The 22,015-nt window shown below is 42.0% G+C and overlaps 1 protein-coding gene across 1 annotated transcript; it reads left to right on the top strand.

Moving 5' to 3' along the window:
* Window positions 1-3,900: 3,900 nt before the first annotated feature.
* Window positions 3,901-6,884, top strand: LOC141111445 (posterior protein-like). Its single transcript, XM_073603743.1, has 2 exons — window positions 3,901-5,312; window positions 6,847-6,884. Exons 1-2 carry the CDS (start codon window positions 4,001-4,003, stop codon window positions 6,882-6,884), a joined length of 1,350 nt encoding a protein of 449 aa, XP_073459844.1. The 5' UTR covers window positions 3,901-4,000.
* Window positions 6,885-22,015: the final 15,131 nt, after the last annotated feature.

The following is a 22,015-nucleotide window of genomic DNA, read 5'->3' as shown; positions in this document are numbered from 1 at the left end:
TGTCAGTATTCATAGATATCTTAAGGGAGCTGCCCTGTCTGTGGGAGATTAAACACCCCCATTACAAGAACCAAACAAAGAGGAAGGCAGCACTGGTGCAATTGTGTGAAATTGTGAAGCAGGTGATCCCCACAGCAGACATCACCTATTTAAAGATATTAATTGGTGGCCTGAGGAGCACATATCTGAGGGAGCGCAAGAAAGTCCTGGATTCACAGAGATCCGGAGCAGCAGATGACATCTATGTCCCCAGGATGTTGTACTACGACAGGCTGCATTTTCTGGCAGGCCAGACTGAACCCAGGCCATCCCTCTCCAGTCTTCCTTCCACGCTTCCTTCCCCTCCGGCTGAGGCTTTTGACGCCCAACCTGGGCCTTCCAGGCCACAGGTGGAGGAGCCCTGATTGAGCCAGGTATAGCATTCCTCTAAATATTGCTGGTTGTCCAATCAATGATGTTAACTAGATGTTAGTTGGGAGTACTAATTTAGGATTGTGATTGATGAAGCAAAACATTACAACCATGTCCCTTTTTCATACACAGGGAAGTCTCAGCCAGGAGGTGGCCGGGCCGAGCCGGCTGGCTGATCTGCAGGTCCCTCCACTCCCCCTGGAAAGTGAAAGTGGCAGGAGGAGGAGTGCCCTAGAGGAGGCTACCGGAGGACTCTTTTGGAGGGCTACAGTGGTCCTGGGAGCACCACACACCATGGAGGAGGACATTGCTGCCACCATTGCCTATAAAATGTAGAGGATGGAGGAGGGCCAACAAGTCTTGTGTGAGGCGCTCATATTGGAGGCTCCTAACAAAGGTATGAGGGGCCAAATGACAGCTCAGACACACCTTTGCGATGGTCCTCCTCCTCCTCCTGCAGGTCCTCCTCCTCCTCCTCCTTCTCCTCCAGGTCCTCCCAGTCCTCCTCCAGGTCCTACTCCTCCTCCTGCCACATCTCCAACTGCACAGCCACAGCCGGGAATGAAGCGTGAAAGGAAGACCAGAAAGTGAGGACCCTGGATCCAGTCTGGTCGGCCAAAAAATGCAGCCTCTTGTGGTACCACAGCCTGGGGACACAGATGCCATCTGCTGCTATCCGGATCTCTGCGAATTCTGGACCAGACTGCCCTCCCTTACATATGGACTCCTCAGGCCACCAATTTTGATGTTCAAGAATTGATGTCTGCCGTGGGGGTCCCAGGCTTCGCTAATTTCTCTTGTTGATCCAGTGTTGCCTTCCTCTTTGTTTGGTTCTGAGCCCTTAATAAAGGATTTTTGTTTTGAATTATACTCTCCCATGTGTTTTACTTCAAAAAGGACAGTTGGTTTGTGAGGATTCAGGTACATTTCAAATATACAATGTGAAATGAACAAGGGACACCAACAACAAACAATCTCCTGGAGATTAAATAATAAAAGATATCAATGGTGTTGGGGTAACTTGACACACAAAACACACACATAAATATTCTGGAGTAAAAATAAAAATAACATTGAACAAAGATCAGCCTTTGAAAAAATACAAACATTAAATTTAAAAAAAAGGCTTAAAATCCCCAAAAAAATTAAATAAAAAAAAAAAAATACTGTCAGATGTGACAACTAATAACAATATATTCAGGGAATCCCAATAAAAAAACAAAAATAAAACTTTGTGAGAAGTGTGTGTGAATATGAGCAGCAAAACTACTTAATTCTTGTCACATTATAAAGAAGAAGAGAGTGCGCTGTATTAAACCATTTTTAACATTGCAGCGTGACGAAAGTGCTGTATCCATTGCGAACGCTAAGTTTACCAGACCGAGCTGTTCCGTCTTGGAATTTCTTCTGAGCATGTGTGGCACTTTGTGCGTCGGAACAGGCCACACACGGTCGGAATTGACGCGATCGGATTTTGTTGTCGGAAAATTTTATCTCCTGCTCTCCAACTTTGTGTGTCGGAAAATCCGATGGAAAATGTCCGATGGAGCCCACACACAAACCGGAATTTCCGACAACACGCTCCGATCGGACATTTTCCATCGGAAAATCCGACCGTGTGTACGGGGCATATGTCCGTAGGGTTCAATATTGAGTTGGACCACCCTTTGTAGCTATAATAGCTTCAACTCTTCTGGGAAGACTGTCCACACAGTTTAGGAGTGTATCTATTTGAATGCTTGACCATTCTTCTAGAAAAGCATTTGTGAGGTTAGGCACTGATGTTGGACGAGAAGGCCTGGCTCGCAGTTTCCGCTCTAATTCATCCCAAAGGTGTTCTATCGGGTTGAGGTCAGGGCTCTGTGCATGCCAGTCAAGTTCCTCCACCCCAAACTCGCTCTGTTGGATAAGCAACATGGTTTAATATCTTACTTCTGGTATTTCACTTCCTGTTTGACACAGCCAGGTAGGAATGAAACACATCAAAGCTTTGTGATCAGAAGAACAATGCCTTGGCTCAAGCCCACCTGCTGTGACATGTGCGAGTACAGTACAAGCTTCAAAGAGACCACTGCTGCAAAGATGTCTATTGAGATTTGACACAGGGCTGATAGAGACGCTGGCCCTGGGGGACAATAAAGCATGCCTCCTGGAGAATGGGCAGACATTTGAAATGATACCTCTATAAAAGGCAAATGGGGGTGGCTATGAGTGGGCGTGTATGTTTGAATGTAAGGGACATACAGGCTTTTGATCTCTCTCTTGGCTGCTGAGAAGCCCGCTGTAAGGTCATCCCTTTTGCTATCTGGGGACCTTGCTCTGACCGAGGGCTTGGGCCTATATTCCATGAGGCCCAGACCCCTTTTACATCCAGAACCCGCAGAGGAAACCATGTGTGATAAGTATCTTTGATATTTCATTGTTGTTATATGTTGTAGAGATGTGCTGTTAGTATAGTGTGTTCTGATTGTAAGCTATGTAACATTGTAATACCCTTTTAGTACTTTTATGATAGTTTCCTAACTCCTTGGGAAATAAAATAAGATATTGTTTTACTAGCAGCACCGTGTGTTTGGTTTCATAGCTAACCTGTTATTATTGTGATATAAAACAATAGCATGTGCTCAGAGTTTAATAGACCGACTAATGATAGGGACTAGACAAATTATTACGCAGATATAATATTAATAATTATATCGATTCTTACAATTGGCACCCCAGATGAGTTTTATTTTTACACAGAATCCACAAAAACCTAATGTATTTTTGTCTCGAGTCCCTGTACAAGATTGGCGCTGGCTTGCGAATTCTGAAAGTATATGTTAAACGTTTGTATCATTAATATGCTTTAGGCCTGTAACCAGCCAAAGGTGCTGGCGAGTAAAAGGGCTGATCACCCTTGGTTAGAGATTGACAGGAATTACCATACATCTTTGAGGAAAAAGTGGGAGAAATATAGATTGTTATTTGAAATTTTTAATTTTTTACATTTTTTTTTTTTTTTTACCCACGTGAGAGTGAAATAGCTTTGTTCCAATAGGAGATCAATGTGGCCTGCAACCTAACGGGAAGGCATTGATTGACAGTATGCCTTGTGTCTTAGAATGTGCCTTGCGTCTGGTAGGCTGTAGAACTACAAGTCACTGTTAGGTTTAAATGGCTTTGTAGCAGTTTTTTTTTTGTTTATCTTTGCATGGTAAGCAACTCTGGTAAAAGCAGGTAAAACGAGTTTCAGTGGGGGGTAGGCTAATTAGCATATCAATGGATATTCCCCAGTAAGCATGTGGTAATCCTAAAAGCCACATAGAACCTACAGGACAGAAGTGCTTATATACAAGGCAGCCGATAATGCCACAATAAGTGTGGTGGGTCTTTTCTATGGATATGCAAAAGTTTAATGGTTTTGAATGATATCAGGTAAAAGTGGTAATGAATGAAGAATATTGAATGCTAGAAGAGCGGTTCAGTTTTTTTTTTTCTCGTGAGTTGTAAGAGCTAACGATAATTGAGTTTGGTTTAGTTACTCAGTGCACTGTTGGAACGTTAGTACAAATAAAATTGTGTATTGTGTGCATTGTATGGTTGTGAAATGGAACTTGTGTATACATATGTTAAAAAGTACGCTTCTGCCAATTATCATTCATGTGCAGATGAACCTCTTAAAAGCCAGTGTAACGTTCTATTGTCACAGTGTCAACAACATAATAGCAGATTGGGTAAACAGCTAAAAAAGAAAGTTAAAAAAGAAAGGTTGGCAAATGAAATTGCAGTGTTGCTCAGAATTAAATTTATATCTGAGCAAATGGAGGGGAAGTGGGAAGCAGAGAGGAGACGTCTCGGGGAGGACATAGAGAAAATCAGTGTAAACCTTATAAAGATCGCAACAGACTCCAGTAGTGAGATGGATGAATTGCGGACTACAGCACACAATTTGTCAGAAAGAAACAGTGAGCTACAAGAACAGCTGCAGAGGTGCAGCATGGACTGTGATATGAAGAGCAAACTTTTAGAGTCATTGCGAGTAAAGTTGTCAGAGATGGAAGAGTTGGTTATGTCTTTAGAAAGAAAGTTAGCAAATGCACACTCCCAGCTTCTTACTAAAGAGCAATGTACAGTATCGCTCAATGAGCACAAAGGAACGTGCCAATTGGCCAATATCTGCACAGTCAATGAGGAGAAGGGCTGTGATGAAACACATTCTGCTATTGCACCCATAGCTTTGAAGCAGGATAACGGTTTGATTACAATCCAAGAGAGACTTACTTTGTGCCAGATTCTGGGTGAATTTAATGCCCTGGAATCACCAGTGAGTCTGTCCAATAAATTTGAGGCTCTAGTCCTTAAATTTCATTTGAGTAATGAGGATGCATGTTCTCTTCTGAGAGCATGGCTACCAGGACCTTTGGCAGGCCAGTTATTTGCACAGGTTAATGATAGCTTAGCAGATGCAGAGGTGCGGAGGAAAGAGTTGCAGCGTATTGTGGACAGTCGTGATAATGGTATGAGTGATTTACAACGAATGAGATTTAGGAGAGGAGATGACCCAATTTTGTTCTGCAGTGAGTATCTTGCATTGTATACGAAAGTGTTCAACTGTCCTGACTTATTGGAGGATGATACAAGTTTCATATACTCAATGGCCAATAAGTGTTATGTAAGCTATCCCATTAGAATGGCTCTGAGGAATGCTAGATCCTACCAAAATGTTGTCAATATCCTGCGAGACTTCTGTCAAGAGTCCAGTGGTAGGGAATATGGGTCAAAGGCAGGTGTATCCGTAATAAGCAGAGGTACAGGAAGGCAGAGAGAGTTCAGACGTTCTAAATGGAATAGGCATGGACATAGATTTTGTAAAGACCTTAACATTGCTGGCATGGAGCAGGAAACTCCAGAATTACAGGGTGCACAGGCAGCCATAATAGCCGAATGTGCAATGGTGGAGGTACCCTCCGCACATGCGCAGTGCTCAGCAAAAATAGAAGTGGAGCATGCAGAAAAAACAGACGCTCTTATTGCTGCAAGTGATGTTGCTATGACAGAAATCAATGGTGGAGATGTAAATAAAAATGCGATAACTGTGCTTGAAAGTGATTCAGGAGTTGAAACTTCTGATGACTCCTCAGACGATGAAAGTGTAAATTTTGCTTATTCCAAGCATAGTATTCATAGTAATAATGTCCAGCAATGTGAGTTTCCACTGCCCTATGCTCAAAGAAGGGCCTATACAGAGAGACCAGCCCTCAAATGTTTTTTGTGTAAAAGGGGGGGTCACATCGCTAAGTATTGTTGCGCAGTGAATAATGATATCAAAAGAAGGTTGCAGTACCCCAAAACGACCCCAAGGCATTATGAAGTGTATTCTGCCCGATGGGGTAGCAACCCAAAGCATGGAGGCCATAGTAATCAAACCCATTTCCCTTTAAAGACCCAAATGCGGAGACTACAGACTGAAGATTGCCAATATGGGGAACAGTTACGTAGAGTCAAAATGGAGGTAGCTGCATGGTTATTCAAATGTAGCACTGGGGAAAACAATGTTAGCAGCACTTAGTGAGCTGCATGGATGCTCCTTGCCATATTTTATTTATATACGACCCTCACATCTAAACCTTATACATAGCAAATGTTCCCCTACATTACAATTAATGGGAAAAGGCTTGGTGGACTTAAAAAGTCAATTGTCATGATAATTGTGTGTAATCACCGTCTTTGTGTTCCTTTTTCAGAGACCTTGGAAGAAGATAAAACTGGTTTGGATACTAATGTCTGTGTTTGTTTGCAGGTTCTTCAAAGAGAGAACAACAGTGGGCACATTTAGCAAAACAGGGATTAGGTTATGGTAAAGGCATAATCGATTATCAAATGGTACCATGAGCTCATTAATTAGTAATTGTTTGCAAACAATGAAAAAAAAAAATAAGATAAACAATAGTCAGGCATTAAGGGTTTCAAGTGTTACAAGTGAAGTTACAAATGTTGTGATGAGGTACAGGTGTTTTGTTTTTTTGTTTTTCCCATTAACTAATTGTCTTTCAGATGGAAATGAGCACTTACTCTTCTCAGGAGGAAAATCCATGGATGTCTTTAGTTAAAAGTTGAGTGTTTGTCATTGTCTTATGGTGGTTGTCTTGTCATGTTGTTTTTGTGTAATAATGGCCAGAATTTTAATTTTTTTGTTAAGTTTTTTTAATATTTTTGGTATTTGTTTAGTCATCCATTTTATTTTTGTTTGTTCAGGTGGAGAAATTATTGTTTAGTCCACCTGAAAGGGGGGCAATTGGCCATTCCGTCAATTAGCAGCTGAATAGATGGTCATGGGATATGTCCTGCAGCTGAATACATTTTGTTGATTTAAGACAAGAGTTGTGGGTAGGAGGCCATTCTAGCTTCTAGAGTTCGTTTTTTTTTTTCTCTCTTTGTTTAATGTTCATTCAGGTGGAAAAAGTTACAAGGTGTATGCTTTGTCTACCTGAAAGGGGGGTTAGTGCATAGGTCTGAAAGTACAGATAATGCATTGTCTTTTTAATGCTTAAAATTTTGAATTTTGGGAAGCAACGTTCAAGTTCATGGTTTTTAAAATTTTTTGATCATACCAGGGGGATCCATTTTAGAGTGGGTTCAGCCTAAAGAGGTCATGGTTGTTTTGATGGTTTGGTCAGAGTTGCGGAAGCAAGGAATACTAAGTTCCTGGGTTCCAAGGAAGGAACTATAAGTAAACGTTTACTACGCAAGCAGATATTATGGATAAGAATTTGATTCTGCTCTTGTGTTTCAATTCCAAAGTCCTGGTGGAGCGAGATTGGAGGGGTCTCTGGAACATGGATGGCAGATATTCATCTGGTTGGCAGTTTGACTGTGCCGTACCACACTGCAAATTTGTTCTGATAAACAGGAGAGAAGGGACAAACAAAAAGATTCAGTTTAATACTTGTTTTTGCTTATGGACAATTTAGGGCTAATGCTGGATCTGAAGGACTTTGCCCATCAACGAGACTTGTGAAACATTTTTGCCGGAGTCTCTCCTGAAGAATGCAAACATGCTATTAATACATGTGCAATGGGTTGGAGGTTGGGGAAGGAATATACACATCCAATCCGTCAGAACATGAAATGTGAAATATATGTTTTTTGTTGAAGGGAGGAATTGAAAGAAGGAAAGGTTTTTAATGTATGACATGTATTGACATAACGGAAGTAATATGGTGCAGGTGCCCAGGTGACTGGCACTTATACATAATAAGGTGTCGATTGGCCAGACTAGAGGTTGGCCAGGTGACACATCAATGGGGTGAAAATGTCCTTGTATGGGGAGATACGCCTGGCTGATGTCTCACCTGAGAGGTTGAAACCCGGCACAGGGAAGGCCAGTGAATACACACAGGAGCACGCTCCGTTAGATAAAGGGAACAAACACTGACTACCAGGGTACATGCCTTCACCACATGGAGCTGCAACATCTCACAGTGGTTGATAAAAACCTATTACCCTATATGTGCTGAGTATACACTGAATCAAGTGCGATCATTGTACCAGTGACTTGCTCCCAGAGATGTGCGGACACGGAATGAGGTTCATGCAGAGCGCGTATGTCTGAGGAGTAACCCGAAAGAGGAGGGATGTATTCAGCACTATATTGGGGGAATAGGAGCTGGGATGGGTGTTGTTAATAGGGTGGACATCGACCTCCTGAGGAACAAACTCGCAGCCATAGCTTCAGAGAATAAGCGGGGCTTTGTTACTCAGAGAGATTGGTGGCATCCTTGATAACATTCAACAAAGTCACATAAGTACCCAGGTTAAAGTGGCTCAAGATTTTGTCAACAATGTTGAGAGGTTGGTAGAGAATGTGATGGTATAGGACGGGAATCTGTCATTGGCTCTTGCGTGCACGAAGTGGCAGGTGGAAGTGTCAACCAGCATTGAGCTGATTGTACAGTCTCCATATGAGGGACAGAGGCCTTATGAGTTAGCATCACCGCTCAGTAAGACTTTGCCAAACACGTCGCTTACACTGATCCAAAGTGGTGGTCGAATGCCTGGATGGGCCATACCAGTTTGGATTGTGAAAGGTGTTATGCTGTATGATCTCAAGTACAGAAGTGCAGACTCGGTCTGTATATTTGGTGGCATTAATGGGCTTACTGACTGGGGATTCTATCTTCTTGCGTTTGAGGCTAATTTCCCACATATGACCAAAGAAGCTGGAAGATGGAGGCAGGTTGATACTTCCCTTGGTCAAAAGCATGACCATGATGTCCTTTGTATGCCAGGTCAATACATGGTGGTGAACAAAAAAAATGTTGGGAAGATATTTCATTCTGTATTCGGGATGGAAGGATCATTGCTGGGAAGGAAGCACCTGGGTATTATTTGGGACATAGACGAGTTTGTTTCCTTGTCCTAAAGAATGCCGATGTAACGTTAGTCATGGAACTAGATGGTTCTTTGAACCTAACCATAGGTAGAGGTGCATGGTATACCCTGGGCATGGTCTTTGAAACCCAGGCACAGGGATGGAATTGTGTGGGTTTTGTCATTGTTACAGATTTATATGTGTTGTTAAACTTGATATTTATATAGAAGGGTCACAAAGTTATCTATGCAAGCTGGGGAACGAAGTGACGGTAGGGTCTCTGTGTACAAGATAGAGACTTTGCTGCCAAGTCAGAGCCCTGCAATACCGCTGACATGCCCGAAATCTGATGGGTCATAGGTATATATGTATATATTATGGTAATGGGTTGATTTATGTCATGGTATAGTGTGATAAAGGTATATTTTAAGCTAGTAATATGGGCAAAAGGCCCTCCTCGAGACTCTATATCTGAAAGCTGGTTAAGATGCTGCTCTGGATGTGTGCTGGTGAATGATGAGTGTATGGACACCCCTTGCCTGTTTTATACCCCTTCATGAAGATGTTAGAAAGAAGAAGATACAGAATGGTGGCATGGGAGCTGTCACGGAAGAATGATGTTGGTGTGTCACCCAGTAGCAAAGCGGCACGTGTTGGGAAACACAGCACGTTAGGACCGTTATGGACTGTTCCACAGGAGCTGGTTCTGAGGCCTATGTTGAGAGGCGCAACATGCGTTAAGACATTTATGGACTGTTCCATAGGGGCTGTTTCTGCACATGTTGAAAACACAACACGTTAAGACAGTTAAAGGCTGTTCTATAAGTACTGGCTTGGAAACACATGTTGGGGAGGAAACAGTTATGGACTGTTCAATAGGAGCCGTGTCTGAAGAAGGGTGATATGCGCCCTTTAGGCGCAAAGCGGCATATGTTGGATAAGCAACATGGTTTAATATCTTACTTCTGGTATTTCACTTCCTGTTTGACACAGCCAGGTAGGAATGAAACACATCAAAGCTTTGTGATCAGAAGAACAATGCCTTGGCTCAAGCCCACCTGCTGTGACATGTGCGAGTACAGTACAAGCTTCAAAGAGACCACTGCTGCAAAGATGTCTATTGAGATTTGACACAGGGCTGATAGAGACGCTGGCCCTGGGGGACAATAAAGCATGCCTCCTGGAGAATGGGCAGACATTTGAAATGATACCTCTATAAAAGGCAAATGGGGGTGGCTATGAGTGGGCGTGTATGTTTGAATGTAAGGGACATACAGGCTTTTGATCTCTCTCTTGGCTGCTGAGAAGCCCGCTGTAAGGTCATCCCTTTTGCTATCTGGGGACCTTGCTCTGACCGAGGGCTTGGGCCTATATTCCATGAGGCCCAGACCCCTTTTACATCCAGAACCCGCAGAGGAAACCATGTGTGATAAGTATCTTTGATATTTCATTGTTGTTATATGTTGTAGAGATGTGCTGTTAGTATAGTGTGTTCTGATTGTAAGCTATGTAACATTGTAATACCCTTTTAGTACTTTTATGATAGTTTCCTAACTCCTTGGGAAATAAAATAAGATATTGTTTTACTAGCAGCACCGTGTGTTTGGTTTCATAGCTAACCTGTTATTATTGTGATATAAAACAATAGCATGTGCTCAGAGTTTAATAGACCGACTAATGATAGGGACTAGACAAATTATTACGCAGATATAATATTAATAATTATATCGATTCTTACACGCTCATCCATGTCTTTATGGATCTTGCTTTGTGCATTGGTCCAAATAATTTGGTGGAGGGGGGATTATGGTGTAGGGTTGTTTTTCAGGGGTTGGGCTTTGCCCCTTAGTTCCAGGGAAGGGAACTCTTAAGGCGTCAGCATACCAAGACATTTTGGACAATTTCATGGTCCTAACTTTGTAGGAACAGTTTGGGGATGGCCCCTTCCTGTTCCAACATGACTGTGCACCAGTGCACAAAGCAAGGTCCATAAAGACATGGATAAGAGTTTGGGGTCGAGGAACTTGACTGGCCTGCACAGAGTCCAGACCTCAACCCGATAGAACACCTTTGGAATGAATTAGGGCGGAGACTGCGAGCCAGGCCTTCTCGTCCAACATCAGTGCCTAACCTCACAAATGCGCTTCTGGAAGAATGGTCAAACATTCCCATAGACACACTCCTAAACCTTGTGAACAGCTCTCCCAGAAAAGATTAAAGCTGTTAAAGCTGCAAAGGGCGGGCCAACCTAATATTGAACCCTACAGAATAAGACTGGGATGCCATTAAAGTTCAAGTGCGTGCAAAGGCAGGCATCCCAATACTTTCAGTATTATAGAGTAAGTGAATATTCCCTTTCATTCCCAATGCCACTCTTTTTTCCAAAAAATTAGAAGTCGGTAACAAGGTGGCCAGATTAAAATCTCCTGTCTGTGCCTAAGCAACCATGGAAATCAGAATATTTGCCAAAACGCATTAGTAAATTTAGAAGGAATATAGAGGCATCATAAACCCTAATTGGTGAAGGTACTTTGAAGGTCTTCTGATAAGGTCCTGGTGTGACTAGTCATATGGTAAATGGCCTTGTGTGTAGTTTAAGAAAGCATAACAGTGAGGCTGATTTATTGACGTATAAATGATCTCCCAAGGGTCAACTTTCCATAATTTCTACTGTAATAAAGTTACCCTCCTAAAAAGTGGTTACATTGATGCAGAAGAACATAGGACTAGTAAAGCACAATAGGCTTCCTAGGAGAAATATAAATCATATACATATCTGTTTGGTCACCAGCAACTCATTATTTTATAATGATAAATTATATGCTGGTTTGCAGAGTGGTGACTTGTCCTATGAAACTTTAGACTTACCTGGAAAGGGTGGCATTAGGGATGTTTTGTTGGAAATTGTAAAACACTTCAGCACACCTACCACACAGCCCTCAGACTTTTTGAATTAGGTGGAGAAGCCCTGCATCACCCTGCCCAGAAGACAAGAAAAGGATACTGCATAAACAGCTGGGAGCTCTTGCTTTGCCATCAGACCCACTATTGTATATATAGAAAAATATGCATCAAATGCACTGGATTAACCCCCTTGGACTTTAAAGGCAGAGCAATGTAATTTAGAGGTAAGCTTAGTTTAAGGCAGTGACGCCACTTTTATTAATACAAAACATGGTCAAAGGGGCAAACATAGCCCTACAAATTTCAAAATAATGTATACAAAATAATTGGAGAGTAAATGTACACAGTTTGAAATTGAATAGCATAATCAAACCCAATGGTTTTAAGTATACCCATATACTGCCAGAGTCATACTGTGGTCAGTCCATATAGGTTTCCTGAATATCCCAACATGTTTCGGAATTACTAATATATATATTCCTTCTTCCGGGTTGTTTATATTCTGGGTGATTGTTTTTCTCCTATCTGAAATACAAATATAGTTGCTAATAGTCACATTGCAATAAATAGTGTAAGCAGGACTATTAATTTCATATAATGATTTACAGTATATTCATAGCTGATTAGATACTCACATAAAACAATGTACAACACATATGTACGGAATAGGGATGAGCTTTGAGTTCGAGTCGAACTCATGTTCGACTCGAACATTGGCTGTTCGCAAGTTCGCCGAACAGCGAACAATTTGGGGTGTTCGCGGCAAATTCTAATGCCGCGGAACACCCTTTAAAAGTCTATGGGAGAAATCAAAAGTGCTAATTTTAAAGGCTTATATGCAAGTTATTGTCATAAAAAGTGTTTGGGGACCTGGGTCCTGCCCCAGGGGACATGGATCAATGCAAAAAAAGTTTTAAAAACTGACGTTTTTTCAGGAGCAGTGATTTTAATAATGCTTAAAGTCAAACAATAAATGTGTAATATCCCTTTAAATTTCGTAGCTGGGGGGTGTCTATAGTATGCCTGTAAAGGGGCGCATGTTTCCCGTGTTTAGAACAGTCTGACAGCAAAATGACATTTCGAAGGAAAAAACCCATTTAAAACTACCCGCGGCTATTGCATTGCCGACAATACACATAGAAGTTCATTGATAAAAACGGCATGGGAATTCCCCACAGGGGAACCCCGAACCAAAATGAAAAAAAAAAAAATGACGTGGGAGTCCCCCTAAATTCCATACCAGGCCCTTCAGGTCAGAAAGTGGCTACTTTCTATGCCCTACCGAAAAACCTAGTTAACCCCCCTTGTAGACCCATAATATCGGGATGTGGCAGCCTCACCGAGAATCTCAGCTGTATAGTGGTTAACTATCTGAAACCATTTGTAATGTGTATGCCATCTTATGTGCGTGTCAGGGCTGGCTCAGCCCTTCCTTCTCTGACCACTCAACTGTTGGCTAATTGCCAGCTCTCATCTCTCTCCACAGTTAACCAGCTGTTGTGGATCTGCTCGTCAGTCCCGCCTACTTAAAGATCTCCAGCTCACTTAATTCCTGCCTTTGCCTTGGTCACATCATAAGAAACCATCTCCTGCGTTCCTGTTTAAAGACTGGCTTTGCTGAAATCCCTTCTGGCTCCTTATCCTGCTTGCTGTTCTTCTACTTGGATCCCTGACTTCTGGCCGGGCTGATTACCCGATCTGGTTACTGAACTCTGGCTTGGTTGATTACCTGATCTGTTTACTGAACTCTGGCTTAGCTGACTACCTGATCCGGTTACTGGACTCTGGCTATGCTTTGACTACACTTACTCTATTTATTTACCTTTTTTTTAATTAATATTATTATTTTATTATTTATTATTATTATTATTACTCCAGTACAACCTGGCTGCAGGCCTGTTCATTGATGCTGCCTTTGTATCAAAGCACTCGATTCCACTGCAGCTGTGTGACACTCCACTTGCCATCGAAGCTCTTGACGGGAGACCTCTACAGCCTGCCCATTTGACTCATGAGACAGTTTCGTTATCCATGGCCGTAATGGTTCTTCACCATCAGATAATCCAATTCCAAGTGATTTCCTCTCCTAAGTTTCCGCTGGTTATTGGTTATCCTTGGTTACAGAGGCACAACCCCTCTTTTGATTGGCTCCATGCTGAGGTTCTCTCCTGGTCACCACAATGCAGTGAAACATGCTTCCGGAAGGTAGCCAAGGTCCTGTGTACCTCTTCACTCTCCTCCCTGCCAGAGGAGTACCGTGATTTTAGCAATGTCTTTGACAAAGGTAGTTGGCCTCCACACCGGCCATATGATTGCGCAATTGACCTTCAACCTGGTGCCACTCCCCCTCGTGGCTGGGTTTACCCTTTGTTGGTCTTGGAGGATAAAGCCATGGAGGAGTATGTTGCAGACACACTTTCTCAGGGTTTCAGCCACAAATCCTCTCCTGCTGGTGCTGGTTTCTCAGTAGGGGTCTGAATCATTTCACGATTAAGAATGCCTATCCGTTCCTGTTGATTACAGAGTTATTTGACCGCCTCAAGGGAGCAACGGTTTTCACTAACCTTGATCTGAGAGGGGCTTACAATCTCGTGAGGATTAAGGAGACAATGGGTGGAAAACTGCGTTTAATACCAGAACAGGCCATTATGAGTATCTCGTAATGCCTTTTGGTCTTTGAAACGCCCCGGAAGTTTTCCAGGAATTTATTAACAATGTCCTCCGAGATTTGTTGCAGTTATGTGTGGTGGTTTATCTCGATGATAGCCTCATATTTTACAAGTCCCTGGAGAGCCACCACACAGATGTCTGTCGTGTGCTTCAGAAATTAAGAGAGAACAATCTCTATTGTAAACTGGAGAAATGTGAGTTCCATCGAGAACAGGTTAAATTCCAGGGCCATGTCATTTCCACTGCTGGTTTTTCGATGGACCCAGAGAAACTTTCGGCAGTCCTACAGTGGCCTCGACCCGTGGGGTTATTTCCTCTGCAGCGTTTCCTGGGTTTTGCCAACTATTATCAGAAGTTTATTCGTAACTTCTCGTCTCTGGTCAAGCTCCTGACCGATATGACCAGAAAGAACGGTAACCCACAGAGTTGGTCTCCGGAGTCTATTAAGGCCTTTGAAAGTCTCAAGACTGCCTTTGTTTTTTCTCCTATGTTGGCACATCCTGATCCTACGTTACCTTTTATCCTTGAGGTTGATGCTTCTGAGACCGGTATTGGCGCCCTGCTGTCTCAACGTCCTACCTCTGAGAGTGCTATGCATCCTTGTGGCTACATTTCCAAGAAATTGTCACCTGCCGAGTGCAATTATGAGATTGGTGACAGACAGAGAGCTGTTGGCAATCATTTTAGCCCTGAAAGAATGGAGACATCTTCTCGAAGGTACCACTGTGCCGGTTCTCATTCTTACTGACCATAAAAATCTCACATTCTTGTCTGAGGCTAAACGCCTCTCTCCCAGAAGGCGCAATGGGCTCTTTTCTTGTCAAGTTTCAATTACATTGTCTCATTCTTACCGGGTACTAAGAATGTAAGAGCTGACGCCTTGTCACAACAATTTTCCTCCACTTCCAAGTTGGAATCGGTCCCGGTTCCTATGATTCCTCCTGATCGTATTCTGGCTACGGTTCGCACCAGTCTTACTTCTCCTTTGGGTGACAAAATTCTTGCTGCTCAGGTCTATGCTCCTCCTGAGAAACCTTGTGACCGCTGCTTTGTCTCAGAGTGTCTCCGTACTGCCATGCTCCAGTCTTACCGTTCTCCCAAGGCACCTGGCCACCCTGGTAAGAATCAACTCGTTTGGGCCATTTCCCAATAATTCTGGTGGCCTAGTCATGTGCTGATGTAATTGCCTTCGTAGCTGCCTGTTCCGTGTGTGCTCAGAGTAAGACTCCATGACACCTTCCAGTGGGCCTCCTACAACCCATACCCAATGGAGAGAGGCCCTGGACCCACCTGTCTATGGATTTCATTGTGGAGTTGCACAAACAAGCGTAGAGCTAAAAGTATTGCAAGCTTATGATGTTACATATACATAACGATAATTTGAAAAAGAAAAGAAAAAGTCTCTATCAATTCTTAGTGTGCAAAAATACAGTCTCTGGTAATCTTCAGATGTCACTTTAAATACGGAAAATAATTCATAATCCAATGGTTGCATGCAACTTCCTAATCACCACATGGATAACTCATGCAGAGAATTGAGTGTGATGGACCCTCCACACGGAAGAAATGAAGGCTTACCAGAGGGGTTGGACTCATAGGAACATATGTTCGATGAGTCAACCAAGCTTGTATCACCAACAGGTAATAAAAAGGAAGGGACCTCTCTACTGGATGGCAGCGGAACTCCAAACTTGTCCAGAACTGTGAGGGAACCCTCTTTATAATGGATGGCAACCCGTCCAATGGACCGTCTCAGGGGAATAGCCCATATGAAATAAAAAGGGGTCACATAGCATAATACCGTTTGTAAAACAAATTTATTTAAAACACGTAAACAACTTACATTTCTGTAGTAAAAAAAGCGCTTCAAGTAAAATTATGGCAGGTAGTGGAGTCTCCCGACGCATTTCGTCTTACAAGACTTCATCTGGGGTACTCACCCACTGCTGCCATACCCCTTAATATAGATACCATGGCCCCCTTGATGAGAATCCAGCTCGTATCAACAATTAACCTGCACTTCCGGGTTCGGCCAAAATGGCGGACCCACGTGCGTTCCAAGCCTCCTTATGGTGTATCCATGTGCGTTCCAACATCCTACTAAATTTCATGCAAATGTTCTAATAAATCTTATGTATGAACCACTTCCCACCTCCACAAGATAAAACGGAATCTAACAGTAAAGATAAACTGATGTAGTTTCAATGTATTTCAAATCCCTCATAGTGTGGAGCTTGCGTACGAGAATGGGAACCATGTGACCCGACATACGTCACCTCGTCTTTGGGATGGGCGCATGTTGCTTCCCATCTCCTGGAGCGCTAAACACAGACAGAGACTCGGGCGTGCGTCCCAAGCCTCGGTGTGGCGATCAACTGTGCGCGGTGACGTCAGCTGGAATCTGACGTGACGGCGCAACAAGGGGGTAATCCAATCACGGTGTTGAGATCCAAACACAAATAGACAAATGTATACAGCCACCGATGATGAAATATTCAGTGGTGTATCAATGTCGATTCTCCCTGCGTATCTCCGCTATAAGATAGTACAATAGGAGATACAAAGGGGGAAAAGGAAGGTTAATTAATAAAGAATGAATAGAAAGAAGCTGTGTATATAATAAAAAATATGTGTAATATGTGTAAATATGTGTAAATAATAAAAAATATGAAAATGAAATAAAATAAAATTTAAATAAAATTGAAAATGAAAAACAAAAATAAAAATAAAAATAAATATAAATATAGAAATAAATATAAAGATAAAAAGAAGAAAAATTGAAAAAATTAAAAAAAAAAAAAAAAAAAAAAATTTTTTTTAAATAAAAAGTGAAAATTAAATTACAGATGAAGTGGAAAATGTATAATGTGAAAAATAAATTAAAAATGTAAAGAGTGGAAATATTAAATTGAGGAGAGGATGATGAACACCACCATAGGGTGTACATATCCACAAATAAAGACATATAAATCTTTAAAATTAGAAATGTAAAGAGTAGAAATATTAAATTGAGGAGAGAATGATGAACACCACCATAGGGTGTACATATCCTCAGATAAAGACATATAAATCTTAGTGACGTGAGTGACTAACCAATAACCTAAAGTGAATGAAAAGTGTCTAGAAAGCCATGGGATGTGAGAAATCCCCATAATAGAGATATCAGTGGATTAGTCAATATATGAATTAAGTGAATGAATTTATACAAAAGAAAATTAACCTAATACAAATCCGAGATGGATTCTCAATGGATCCCCAAAATTATGCATATATTAACGTATACAACATACATTTAAAAAAAAAAAAAAATTGATGTAGATATATAATCTAAGAGTCATTAATAAATGCGTTTATGTCTAATTCCATATTCATACCACAGGGAGAAAGGGACTGTAGCTCGTGTATCCAGAATGTTTCTAAACAGGAAACACCCCTGGTCATAGCGCCCCCTCTCCAGGGTGGAGTGTACTGGTCAATCACTAGAAATTGTGAACCACTGGAGGGTTAGTGACATTGGGTGCTACTAAGCCACGTAGGGATGGTGCTCCCTTAAAAATTAGTTTAGCTTGTTCAGGTAGCATTTTTCCTAGGATATTATCTTGCTTCAAAACCCCCCAATGTTTTTTCATAATATTCTTAATTTGTTTATGTTGTACTGAGTATGAGGTTACCATAGCCCATTTGAATGTGGTGTCAGGTTCTCTTTCCAGTTTAGCTTCAAAGAGGGAATCTCTGTCCATACTAATAACTCTCCGAAGGTCGGATTCTAGGGTGGTACCATCATATTCCTTGTCAAGAAACCCTTGTTTCAAGACATTCGCTTGTTCTATAAACACATCTAGATTGGTGCAGTTCCTCTGGAGTCTCAGGAACTGACTCCGAGTGACTGCATTCAGCCAGGATTTATGATGACAGCTATCCCTAGGGATGAAGCTGTTTCGATCCATTGGCTTAAAATAAGTATTAAATTCAAAATGCTTATTCACAATCTTAATTTCCAAATCAAGGAAGTGGATCTCAGTTTCGCTAGCTTCATATGTTAAAGAAATACCTCTGTCATTTGTATTAAGACACTCAAAGAATTGTTTCAATGATTCGGAAGTACCGCTCCATAGGAGGAGGATGTCGTCTATGTATCTAGCCCACAGAACCAGTGAGGTGGTTCCGTGGGCATAGATGACATCCTCCTCCCATTTGGCCATGAAGAGGTTCGCAAGGCTAGGAGTGAATTTCTCTCCCATGGCCACTCCACGTTGTTGTAGGTAATAACGTTGATTGAACCAGAAGTAGTTGTGTTTGGTCGCGAATTCAAGCAGTTCTATCAAGAATTTGCATTGAAAAGATGCCAGAGATTGTTCCCGGTAGAGGAAATGTCTGACAGCTTCTATGCCTCTTTCATGTGGTATGCACGTGTATAACGAGGCCACATCCACTGTGGCCATAATATACCCTTCCTGTAATTCAATCCCTTCCAGAAGTTTAATCGTGGAGCTAGTATCTTTCAAAAATGAAGGTGTTTTCATTACAATAGGCTGTAAATAAAAATCAATATATTTGCCTATTCGTGAGGTAATAGAATTGATACCACTCACGATGGGCCTCCCTGGAGGACACACCGGATTTTTGTGGATTTTAGGCAAATAGTATATAGTGGGGATTCTTGGTGCAGAGGGTATCAAGAATGATTTTTCTTTTTTGTTTAAGATCTTAGAATCGTTAGTTATAAGTGTCTGTAATTGTTTTTTTGTAGATGTTAGTAGGATTGCTAGGAAGTTCCATGTAAGTATCGGGTTCTCTCAGAATCCGATACATCTCTTCCTCATACTGGCTCCTGTCTAGAACAACTATTCCTCCTCCTTTGTCCGCTGGGCGGACCACTAAATTTTTTCGTGCACACAAGGATCGTAATCCTTCTTTCAACAATGGTGAATGTCGAATGTGTTTCTCTGGCAGTTTTGCGAGATCATCGAGAACGAGATCCCTAAAAATTTTAACTGCGGGGGTAATGGGGACAGGAGGGACAAAGAGGGAAGGGTTAGATAATCCCGAGTGTACAGTTCCTGAAGTAGCTGCCGGGTAATCTGTCCGTGTTGGATTGGAAATCAAATACCTTTGGATATTAATTTTGCGTATATATTTGTGGACGTCGATGAACGTATGGAATTTATTTAATTTCTTAGGGGGGGGCATATTTGAGACCTTTATCCAACACTGAAATTTCAGCGTGGGTAAGTGTTTGAGTGCTCAAATTAAAGACCCCTTGCCCCACTAGACTCTTTTTCTCTTTTCTTCTCTGTAGTCTCCTCCCCCCTCGACACCCTCTCTGGACCTCGTTTTCTGGCGTGTCGGTCCTCGTGAAAACCCTGATTTTGATAGGTCATAGGGTTTTGGACGTACGGAGAATCAACATGATTTTCTCTCCTATTACTGGAAGTGTATGTATCTCTAAGGGGTGAGTATCTATTATACGTAAGGACTGGAGAAGGGGGATAGCGATAATATGGGCTCTCATCTCGATATGAGGTCGAACGTTGATGGGGAACAGAGAGACACAACGAAGAATCACACAAGTCTCAACCGAGAGTGCGTCATTTTAGCCCACAGACCCCCAAGAATTTTTCAAGGGGGAGGGGCAACTACAGAGGGAAACGTGGTAATAGGGGTAATTTTAGAGGGAATATACATCATTCCGTCACACATCCCTATTGGGACTATGATAATCAGCCCCAACGTCCTCCATTTGCAAGACAGGAGACACGTTCTGATCCATATCGAGATGAGAGCCCATATTATCGCTATCCCCCTTCTCCAGGATCCTCTGAAGAAGTCACGTGACGTGACGATATGCATTAGGATTGGAGCACGGGACGCTGCCACAGACAAACAACAGGAGACGAGCTTGGCACTTGTAGTTACTACACACTGCAGCATTGTTTTAAATGTAAGTTGATTGGACTTGTTTTATTAAATAAATATACCTTTTATATGGGATCACGCTATGTGCGTATCTTTCCCCCTCACACTGTACATCACTGCTCTACCTGACGAACACTGAGGAGAGAGGCACGGGGACATATTCCAGATTCCAGGCACGGGGACAGATTCCAGATTGGTGGTACCCCTGGAGGCATATGAGCTCGGCGCTCGTGGATTGATGCCCACACTCACTTCATGAAAGCTGTACACCTTACAGCTGTAAGGTAAGCGGCTTGCAAACACGGAGGTGTCCTCACTGAAGATCCCCCTTCCCTTCACGATTGGAATTGTTTTGTGTCTCTCATCACGAGTTTTTGCTTTTTGGACTGGATGATAGAACTAATATTCATGTTTGCCCTAGGGATTTGTCACTTGTAGTTCACCAGGATTTGGCACGTTTTTGCTAATGGGGCACTAGCCCACATATATATATTTGTTTTTTTTGCATTGTGTCATTATTCATCCTATTTGTGTTAGTATATGCATTTTTGCTTTGCTATATTCAAGCAGCCACTGTTTCACAATTACCTTTATATATTAGGCTTTGTCTACCTGCAACATTATAGTCATGTTGATCAGCTACATTGCACTGCACTGCATCCCCACCATGTTCTTTTAGCATGTAGGATCCATTCATGCATTGGCCCGTTTCTGCTTTTTTAGTTCACTTTGCCACTGTAGTCATCTTTGTAGCTCCCCCCCCCCCTCATCACAGTGCAACTACCATCTTCCCCCACTTTTGTATTATTTGTTCTGCCTTGGATCAGTACTTAGGTGTTGCAGCAGTGTCCTTTTAGCGTAGGCCCCCCCCCCGACAGCGCAGGAGTTTCCACTTTCACCATCCCTACGTGGCTTAGTAGCACCCAATGTCACTAACCCTCCAGTGCGTCCTTCCCTTTTTCACGACTGGACTGGCTTTTTTCCATGTAGGAAATGTGTTGTATGCCAACATAATACATTAGTGGGACGTAAACTAACAGAATTTACATCTACGGTCACAGGTAAAAGGTATACCATTAAACCTTTCTGTACATGTAACTCCAGACATGTGGTTTATTTAATTACATGTCCATGTGGCCAACAATACGTTGGCCGCACAACGAGAACCTTTACCAGAAGAGTGGGTGAACATATTGCCCTTATTAAAGGGAGGAAGTCGAAGCATAGTGTACCTAGGCATTTCAAAGAATTCCATAATGGTAACCCACTAGGTTCACAATTTCTAGTGATTGACCAGTACACTCCACCCTGGAGAGGGGGCGCTATGACCAGGGGTGTTTCCTGTTTAGAAACATTCTGGATACACGAGCTACAGTCCCTTTCTCCCCGTGGTATGAATATGGAATTAGACATAAACGCATTTATTAATGACTCTTAGATTATATATCTACATCAAAAAAAAAATTTTTTTAAATGTATGTTGTATACGTTAATATATGCAGAATTTTGGGGATCCATTGAGAATCCATCTCGGATTTTTATTAGGTTAATTTTCTTTTGTATAAATTCATTCACTTAATTCATATATTGACTAATCCACTGATATCTCTATTATGGGGATTTCTCACATCCCCTGGCTTTCTAGACACTTTTCATTCACTTTAGGTTATTGGTAAGTCACTCACGTCACTAAGATTTATATGTCTTTATCTGAGGATATGTACACCCTTTTTTAATTTTTTCAATTTTTCTTTTTATCTT

Source organism: Aquarana catesbeiana, linkage group LG10, assembly GCF_042186555.1.
Source record: "Aquarana catesbeiana isolate 2022-GZ linkage group LG10, ASM4218655v1, whole genome shotgun sequence".
In the NCBI taxonomy this organism is placed as follows: domain Eukaryota; kingdom Metazoa; phylum Chordata; class Amphibia; order Anura; family Ranidae; genus Aquarana; species Aquarana catesbeiana.
Note: the sequence above shows the minus strand (reverse complement) of the source record. Positions and strands in the feature narration are given on the sequence as shown.

What these genes read in the sequence shown, in the direction of transcription:
- LOC141111445 (XM_073603743.1), top strand. Translation starts at nt 4,001, where the DNA reads ATGGAACTTGTGTATACATATGTTAAAAAGTACGCTTCTGCCAATTAT. An exon ending in GGAAACTCCAGAATTACAGG is followed by an intron (nt 5,313 to 6,846) that starts GTGCACAGGCAG and finishes ATGTTCATTCAG; the next exon opens with GTGGAAAAAGTTACAAGGTG.